Here is a 9,154-nt window from a genome sequence, read left to right as displayed (position 1 = left end):
ACCTGACAGTCTAGTCATTAGTGGGTTAATGTGGAAGCCACATTCTCAGATTCAAGCTTTTTGACAGTGCGTTAAGATTTTTCCATGATCATGAAGGGCCATGCTGACTCCTGCTCTGGAAGTCTTCAGGGTCAAGTCTGAGATGGGCTCTGTGCTATGTACCTTCATTTTTTGTTCACAAGCTATGGGAGAGCCAGAACTTTTTCTAAGTAAAACCCCAACTTGACGGTAAGTGCTTCTCCGTGTACTGGATGTTCCATACACAGATGGAAAACTGCTGTTGTGAGCATGAATCTTGTTTAGGCTTCTTAATTTTCACAAAAGTTTCTCAATCCCATCAGCTGATCAGTTAATTTTTGAAGTTTGTGTGTCACTGTTGGCCAGCCCCAGAATCTGTCTTGCCCACCAGGATATATGCGGGCTGTTTCTGCTCAAATTTGATCAAGTTCCCACCTGGAAAAAATGTACAGCCATAATTTGAAAGACTAACTATGCATCTAATTCATTAGATATTCTGTTAATTTCATGGACAGTTAGAAAGCCATCTACCCCACCACCACCCTAGAATTACTCTCTGCTTAATGAAAGGAGGCATCAGAAGTGTCCATGCAACTGAATATTATTTGGCAATAAAAAGGAATGAAATACAGATACATGCTATAATATTGGTTGAAAACCTGCTAAGAAAGAAGTTGGTCACAAATGACCACACATTGTCTGATTCCATTTATAGGAAATGCACAGAATGGACAAATCCATAGAGACTGGAGAGAGATCCACAGCTGTTGGGATCTGGGGCGTGATTGCCAATGGGCATGGGCTTTATTTGGGGGGAGAAGAAAATATTCTAAAACTAGATTGTGGCAATGGTTATGTAAGTCTGTGACTATTCTAGAAGCCATTAAACAGTACATTTTAGATGGGTGACTTTGATGGCTAGTGAAGTAGATCTCAATAGAGGTGCTTAAAACAGCCAGAGCTGCGTTTACTGTAGGGTGGATTCTAAGCCTGTATCCCCAGGAAGATCCACGGCAGAAACTGTTCAGAGCAAACGCAGCCTGTGTGTCTCCCGCCTCCTCCACCAGCCCTACCCAGGAATGGTAGGTGGCTTGCAGAGAATGCCGGTCACTCCCCACTGGCCCCCGGTTTTTCTTTTTATTTTGAATGCAGAAAGCCCACACCCTGTACCTGGTGCAATGTGACAACACATGACCGTGGCCTGCATGTTCACATCTTTATTTTCCCCTTGGCCTTCATCTCCGGTGCTATCTGTTACCCATTTCACTTTCCATTTAATTTATTTGCATCAGCCACTTCATGCCCTTTGGTGTGTGCGCAGATCAAGTGAACACACCTCCCTGTGGACATCCTTAGAGATGGGACTTATAGTGGCCTCTTGAGTCTTCCAGCTCCTCTTAGGATGAATCTGGAAGGTGAACCACAGTTACTCTGTAATAACCCCTTGCACTGTTTGGTTCTGGAGAAAGGGTGGCAGCTGACTGGCCTTTAGATAACCTATTTGCATGAATGCCTCAAGACCCTCTGGACCCAGAGAAAAGGAGACTTTGAGACTGAGGACCCTCCACATTGAATTGCTGGTTTGGAACTGAGCACTCTTGAGTTTTGTGTTTTCAGCTGAGAAGAAATTAAGAAATGCCATTAAAAAAATCTGGTAGGTTGACAAGTTTGCATCATGTATATCTAATATTTTTGTTAAATCCATCCAGCAATCCTACCCCCGAAGAGAAACAGCCACCTCTTTAAAAAGTTCTGTACTTTTAAGAAAGTGATCAAAGTTCAGGAAAGGATCATTTCAATTATTTACAGAAGGGTTAAAAAGATGATAAGAAACAGAGTAATGAATATCATCATTAGAATTATTTATTAAGAACAGAAAGCTCACGTAATAGCACAAAAATAGGGAACATAAGAGGGTTTTATACTGGTCAATGTTGTTTTTGTTGTAAACACAACTGCTCTCTTTTTTGTGTGATAAGACTTTTCTTTTTAATATTTTAGTTTTTAGTTGTAGTTGGACACAACATGTTTATTTCACTTATTTATTTTTATGTGGTGCTGAGGAGCCGACCTAGGGTCTTGCACTGAGAGGCCAGCGATCTACCGCTGAGCCACAACTCAGCCCATGATAGAACTTTTCTACAGAAATATTCTTTTGAAATTATTCAGTGTGCGGGGCTGGGGGTGTAGCTCAGTGGGAGAGCACTTGCCTAGCATGTGTGAGCTCCACATAAAATAAATAAACAAAATAGAGGCATTGTATCCATCTACAGCTAGGAAAAAATATTCAGTGGGCAAAATATTATTGTACAGAACTTGCATTCTTCCTTCCTGGTTTCTTTCCAGGTATCTTTGCAAAGAAATAACCAAATAGGATTGTTTTCTTTCTTTTGTCTTAACCTTGCAATTGATTTTCACTCTCAACACTGTCCTTTCCTTCAGTGCACCCCAGCTGAGATTCTTCTGCCTAGCCCTGAACTGCCTTTGTGGGGTCTCTGGAGAGTGAGCCGGCGCTCGAGCCACACAGACGTGTTGTTGGTGGAATTGCTACTTGAGGGGAATTTGAGGGAAACTTCCTGATACCTTCCCTGAACTTGGTTTAGTAAAATGTGTCCCACCGTGTCACCTGGGCCCCCACGACACTGTTTGCATCGGGAAACCAAAGGTTCAGTCAAACCCCACAGATGATCCCCGGAAGGCACCAAGAGTGGAACTTTAAAAACTGTCCACAATGGTCCTCACTACTGACAGTTGCTGTGACAAGCCCTTCTGATAATGGATGCAACATCCTTCTGTGTCCTGGGAGGCAGATGTCCACATTGTCCCCCTCCACCAGCATGAAGAAGCAGGGGGCCTTGGGGACTCGGGGAACTTGCCCAGGACCACAATCAGGCATTGATGAGCTAGGAGGGATCTGAGCCCAGGTTTGAACAGCCCTACACACAGACACAGACAGACACACACACACACACCCCAGGGGACAGAGTGTGGTGGAGCCCACCAACCCCTAACCCATGTGGAGACTCTGAGGGTGCCATGGTTGACAGAGTGGGCAGGAGCTATTGGATATGGAAAATGAAAAACCCCAAAATAATGAGGCCTGGGAAAAGGGAATGAAAAAGCCAGACTTTCTCAAGGTAAATCTCTTTCAGATGCTGGCCGCAGGCAGGGGAAAAAATGTGTCATCAATCCCAAAGTGGTAGTCTCTAGGGAGCACTAATCTCTTCCAAGATAATGCCTCTCCAGGTGCTGGCCACTGACCCCCAGCCCCAAACTCAAATTCCTCAGTGCCCAGACTGACACGCTCACTAAATCGCCCACAACCTATATGAGCCCAGTCCCCTCCTTTGTTCAGTGGCTCATTTTCCACCAGGAAAGTGGGTCTATTTACGTAGGTGTGGTCCTGATCCTGAGTAAAGGCTGAAATGATCTATGAAGTGTGCATCCGGTAAGCCCGTCTCTTTGTGCTAATGTTCTGCTAAATGAACTATGATTTGGTGGCACTAGGACTGTTCCAACAATGATTATCACCAAAAATAAATTAGGATGTACTTTAATAAATACAATAGTGGGTTACTATCCCTTAAAATATGGAATGCTCAATTAAATTGAGAAAAATGTTGGGCTGCTAGTGGATGAATGGGTGAAGACATGGTGGGTAACTTATAATCATACTGAGTCACACAGACACAAATGTTAATGTCTAGCCCATAAATGTAAGAAATGTTCAGAGTCACTAATAATCAAAAATAATAAATTGAAGTCACAGGATATAATTTTAGCCTATACAAATAGCATAGCCTAGAACCAATACAATTGCAACTTTTTCTGTATTTTTCTTTTCTCTCTGGGGGTTGTGGTGCTGGGGGTTGAACCCAAGGCCTCATGCATGCTAGGCAAGTGCTCTATGACTGAGCCACACCTCCAACCAGTGTGAGTTTTCCAACTAGCCGGAGTGGTAAGAAGGGCACACACAGATGCTGCCAAGAGGAAAATGGCCTGTTTTTATCTGGAAAGGTCAACAGCCTCACACCCTTGCTGTGTCCTGCAATGGAGGGTGATCTACTGGGGCTCATTTTTCTATGCTGAAAAGAGAACTTTAACCCCCTTTTGCCCTTTTGCCTTTTGCGGATGTCACAGAGAGGGTGTCTTCACCAAGAATCCCAACTGTAAATGCAGGCGTGCACCCTCTGGAGCCCTTTCTCATCAAACAAGCAGTTGTGAGGAGCAATAGCTATACATCACCCTCAGAAGGAAAAGATGCCATTCCCCATCCCCAGAAACTCCAGAGGCCGTGTCAGAGCTGAGTCCTCAGAAAGCATCGCTTCCTTCTCTTGGCAGTTGCCTGCCTTTACAAAATCGCCCTTTGATGGAATGTATTTGGCTTACCCTGAGAAGTGTACATTAGAAACCTTCCTACTGCACTACAAATGGGATGTCGTTGAGGACACCTCATCCCACGACCTTCCAGAAAGAATCAGGAAACAGTGTACGTCTGAATACCTATGAAACCATAAGCTCGACCCTTATTGCTAAACATTTTTTTTTTTTCTTTTTGCTTTGACTTCCAGAAAACTCAGAAACAAATGTATGCCTTACCTTTAGCAATTGCACCAGCCCTCATGGGAAGTGTCTGTGCTTTCCAATATGGCTTTTCTTTCCTTACTATATTTACCCTGTTCCAACCATCTGTAGTTATTATTTCAACCTTTAGTATTTACTTTGTTTTGGTGAACCACATCAATGATGGAGATATAAATAAATATAAGTTAAAAATATCAAAAGAAACATTCAAAAGCTCCTGTTAGATGTCAAGGAGGCCTTCTGAAAAAGTCTGGAAACCACAGGTCAGTTCTGAGAGCTTTTCACTGAGACTTTGTCCTTGTTCTCACACTGATTCTGTGTCACTTTTAGAGCAAATATTTGATTTCATGTTCTGTATTACTGGGAAAGCTGAGAAACCTGGGCATCTCCCAATGTAGACTTGATCTCTGTTATTGTTTATTTAAGTAGGAGAACCCATCCATAAAATATCTTTAGTTCCTTATAGGAAAGATTTATGTCAGCTATTATTATATTATTTTACATTTACATATTTGTTTATGGACCAGATATTTCTTGAGCGCCTGCTGTGTGTGGCACAGTTCCTGATCCTGGGGAAGATGCATAATAACTCTGTAGGAGTCTGGCCCTTCAGCTCTCAGGCTGGGAGACCCTGAGGCCAGGGCTGTGACTTACCCCTGAGCAGTCTCAGGCAACTAAGAGGCCTTCAGTAAGTGTTTGGTTAAATAAATAACTGATGAATGTAAAATTCTTACCCAAGCCTTGCTTTTCAATTTTTTATTTTTTAGTTGACAAATAATTTTTTGTATTTGTGGGATACAATGTGATGTGATCTATGTATGCATTATGCAGTGATGAGGACAAGCTAATTAACATATCACCACCCTGCAGACTTTACAATTTTGTGTGGTTTTGTTTCATTTTTGTATTTAAAGGTTACCCTTTTAGCAATTTTCTTGGTGCGGGGTGGGTGTTGTCATTGTTTTTATTACTAGAAATCGAACCCAGGGCCTCGATCATGCTGAACAAGTGTTCCACCACTGAGCTACATCCACACTTTTAGCAATTTTGAAATATACGATACATTATTATTAACTGTTAACTCCAGTCACCATGCTGTGCAGTAGGTCCTGAAAGTTTATTTCTCTTAACTGAAATTTTTGTACCCTGCGGTTGTCACCACCCAGCCTCTGGTAGCCTCCATTGTGCTCAATTTGATTGAGCATTCCATATTTTAATCATTCCACTATTGTATTTATTAAAAGTATATCCTAATTTATATCTGGTGATAATCATTTGTTGGAACTGTCCTAGTGCCACCAAATCATAGTCCATTCAGCAGAATCCGTAGGTAAGTGGAATTAAATTTATTACATGATGATCAGGTTGGACTGCAAGATAATTCCAGTAAGAAAATGGCTGGATGAGCAAAATTTATAAATAGTCTTGGAAAGTGCTGGGGCTTGGCTTAAAATAGTGAAGTCCATCAAGAGGGCCTTGGGACCACAGTGAAATGTTTTCTTTGTAATAAAAAAAGAAAACACCTCATTCCAAAAAGAGTTGGCAGCATCTCAAGTCGGGTACTCAGAACTGAATTGAGAAATGAGGGATGGTGGGCTGAAGAGATGGTGAAATAGCCATGCGCTGAAATTCTCTAGAAAAATACATGGTTTTGTTTTGTACACATTTTGCAAATAAAGTATTCTTCCATCTGTTGTATTTTATGGATATATCCATACCACAGATTAAGGGAAGGAAGGAAGGAAGGGAGGGAGGGAGGAAGGAAGGAAGGGAGGGAGGGAGGGAGGGAGACAAAAGTGAAAATTTCCATGGTCAAGCAAAGCTTCAGTGATTCTTTTTGAAATTCCCTTGCTTTTTATTTTATTTTTAAATTTTCATGGTACTGAGGGTTGCACCCAGGGCTTCACACATGCTAAGCAAGTGCTCTACCAGTAAACTACATCCCTAGCTACTTTTTGTTTTATTTTGAGGCAAAGTCTCGCTACATTGCCCAGATGATAGGCATGTGCCACCAAGCCCGGCAGTTCCTGCTCACTATTACAAGACGACATTCTTAAAGGACTTATGGGATAGTTCTCCTATTCCCCAACACATCCCAGGATGAATTCTTTTTTTTTTTTTTCTTTTTGTGGTGTTGGGGATTGAACCGGGATGAATTCTTAATATGTAAATAATAGGGACACTTCAATAGGACAGGCTGATAGTCCCTTATAAGTATTCATCGTCATCTTTGCGTCTCCAACAATTCACATTCCTTTCTAAGAAGAAAACGTTTTCCTCTGACTAATCAGGAGCACAAGGTTTGAAAAGAAGACCTAAGGGAGAGACAGTGGGGAGTGGTGTTGAAGACATTAGTGCAAACAGTTTTAAGATATCACCTCTCAAAGACAGTCCTGGGTATCATGGGTGCAAGGGAGGGCTTGGGGTCCGGCTCGGTGGGTGCTGTTCCAGCTGGGCCTTCCATGTGCCGTAACTTTACTAAACCTCTGGAAGCCCCACTTCCTTCACCTTTCATGGCCGAGTAACAGTGTTGGTTCCTAAGGTTGTTAAGAGATGAACTGAGACAATGTGTGTAAAACGTGGGGCTTGGTGCCTGGAAGAGAGTAAGTGTCCTAAAAGGTTAGCTGTCACGAAGCCACAGTGGCCAGGTGGATTGTGTGGACTGCATGTCTTGTTGCTATTACTAATTCCCAGGAGGAACAAAGGAACTGATTTTTATCTTAGGTGAGCTGCAGGTGGGAAAGCAGAGAGGTGTTTTCAGAACATGTCACCTTTTCCCATGGAGATAGCTTCCGACCCTCAAGAGTGTCCTAAGGACCTCGAGGTCGGAGAGGAAGGGGCAGCGTTCCCACCTGAAGCTGGCTCTGGCTTTTCCTCAAAGACCTTCAGCAGCGCTTCTTTCAGGGACTTTCTACTTTTCTTTCTCCTAAGACCACCCACCACGAAATAGACAATCGGATTCACACTGCAATTGATGGTGGACAGCAGGTTCAGATAGGGGAAGAACTTCCACACAGACTCGTCGCTGGGGTTGGAGTAGTAGACGATGATGAACAGGACCTTCATGGGCATGGCGAAGACCAGGAACAAGACGACGGCGGCCGTGACGATCACATAGAGCTTGGCCGGTTGACGGGACTTGAGGTGGCAGCAGACCTGGACGGAGAGGATCAAGTTGGAGAAGATCATGAGAGGAACGAAGACAAGGAAGGTCAAGACCCAGGAGAAGGCGTACACGTATCGGCACTCTGGGAATCTCGGCTCCGCTGCCAGAAGGCAGAAGAAGTTTTCCAACCCCGATACCAGCACCGAAAGAGCCCACAGCAGTGCGCAGGCCACGGCCGACTGGTGCCTCGGGCGGCGGCACTGGTACCAGATTGGGTAAAGCACCGAGAGGCAGCGCTCCACGCTGATGGCAGTGAGCAGGTGCAGACCCGTGTTGTAGCCGAAGATCATGAGGAGGAGGACGTAGCTCAGCAGGGTGTCATCGTGCAGGTGGAGGCTGTCCACCAGCTGGAAGATAGACGAGCAGAGAAGGACCATGAAGTCGGCAATGGCCAGATGCAGAATGTAGACAGTGAACGGCTTCCTCTTGATGCAGAAGATGAGAAACAGTATCAGGAGTCCGTTCCCAGTGACTCCAGGAACACAGATGAGCAGGGAAACGTAGACATGGCCGTGCTCTCTTTCGGCCTCTGACAGGGGCTCCCTCACCTGCTCTGATGACCAGGTTGTTCCATCCAGGGAGGCGTTTTTGGGATACAGTGTGGGTTCCGAAGGATTCAGGGTCACGGTCCATGGTTCCATTCTTGGGGATCACTGGTTTCCTCCTGCACACCTGTGGTCAGAAATGGAAGATGGAGCTCATGGTGTCATTTGCTGTGCATCCCACAGTGAGTTGGTTTTTGATCCTCCCTCACAGTGGTGTGGGAGGATGTGTGCTGCTGTGTTTCCCATCTTCTTCCCCCATTCCTCTCCCCTTCTGTTCTCTGCCCAGGCAGATTCCACTGTGATCTCTGGGTTTCCTCCACTGAACCCAAGGCTGGGCTTCTAACCTCACCTCCAGCCATTGCCTCCAACCAGGATACTTTCTCTCTGGCCCCGTGGAAAAACCCACTGTGTTCCTAATTTGTCCCCTGCCTTCCTAAAAGAGATTTCTAAGGGTTCTTACCAAAAATAGAGGACAGAGCTAGGAGAAAGGATCCAAAATAAAAAAGGATAAAAAAACGTACCAATGATCAATCAAAAGCCCATGCACAAAGAAGTAAGCGCTCATGGTTGTGTCTAGAAACTTCTGCCCCATCTCTCTCTTGAAATACTGTCCCTTTCCCATGCCTTGGCTTTTGTTTATAATATCCACATAACCCCCCAACAGTTTATATGCACCAGTAAACACAATTAACAACTGTTTGTGTCTTTCTCTCTTGTACATTGAGGGTCATCCTCTTGGGCTTAGCTGACAGGACGATCCAGCTGCCAATGGGAGAGACAGGGGGAGAGGGAGGGAGGAAGAAAAGAGGATTGCTCTGTTGAACTGGGGTTCAGGGGACAA

General features: G+C 44.3%; 1 protein-coding gene across 1 annotated transcript; it reads right to left on the bottom strand.

The window, feature by feature from the left end:
* Nucleotides 1-7,401: 7,401 nt before the first annotated feature.
* On the bottom strand, nucleotides 7,402-8,409 carry LOC143401732 (mas-related G-protein coupled receptor member H-like). Its single transcript, XM_076859358.1, has one exon. It carries the CDS (start codon nucleotides 8,407-8,409, stop codon nucleotides 7,402-7,404), a length of 1,008 nt encoding a protein of 335 aa, XP_076715473.1.
* Nucleotides 8,410-9,154: the final 745 nt, after the last annotated feature.

Source organism: Callospermophilus lateralis, chromosome 6 (genome assembly GCF_048772815.1).
Source record: "Callospermophilus lateralis isolate mCalLat2 chromosome 6, mCalLat2.hap1, whole genome shotgun sequence".
Taxonomy (NCBI): domain Eukaryota; kingdom Metazoa; phylum Chordata; class Mammalia; order Rodentia; family Sciuridae; genus Callospermophilus; species Callospermophilus lateralis.
Note: the sequence above shows the minus strand (reverse complement) of the source record. Positions and strands in the feature narration are given on the sequence as shown.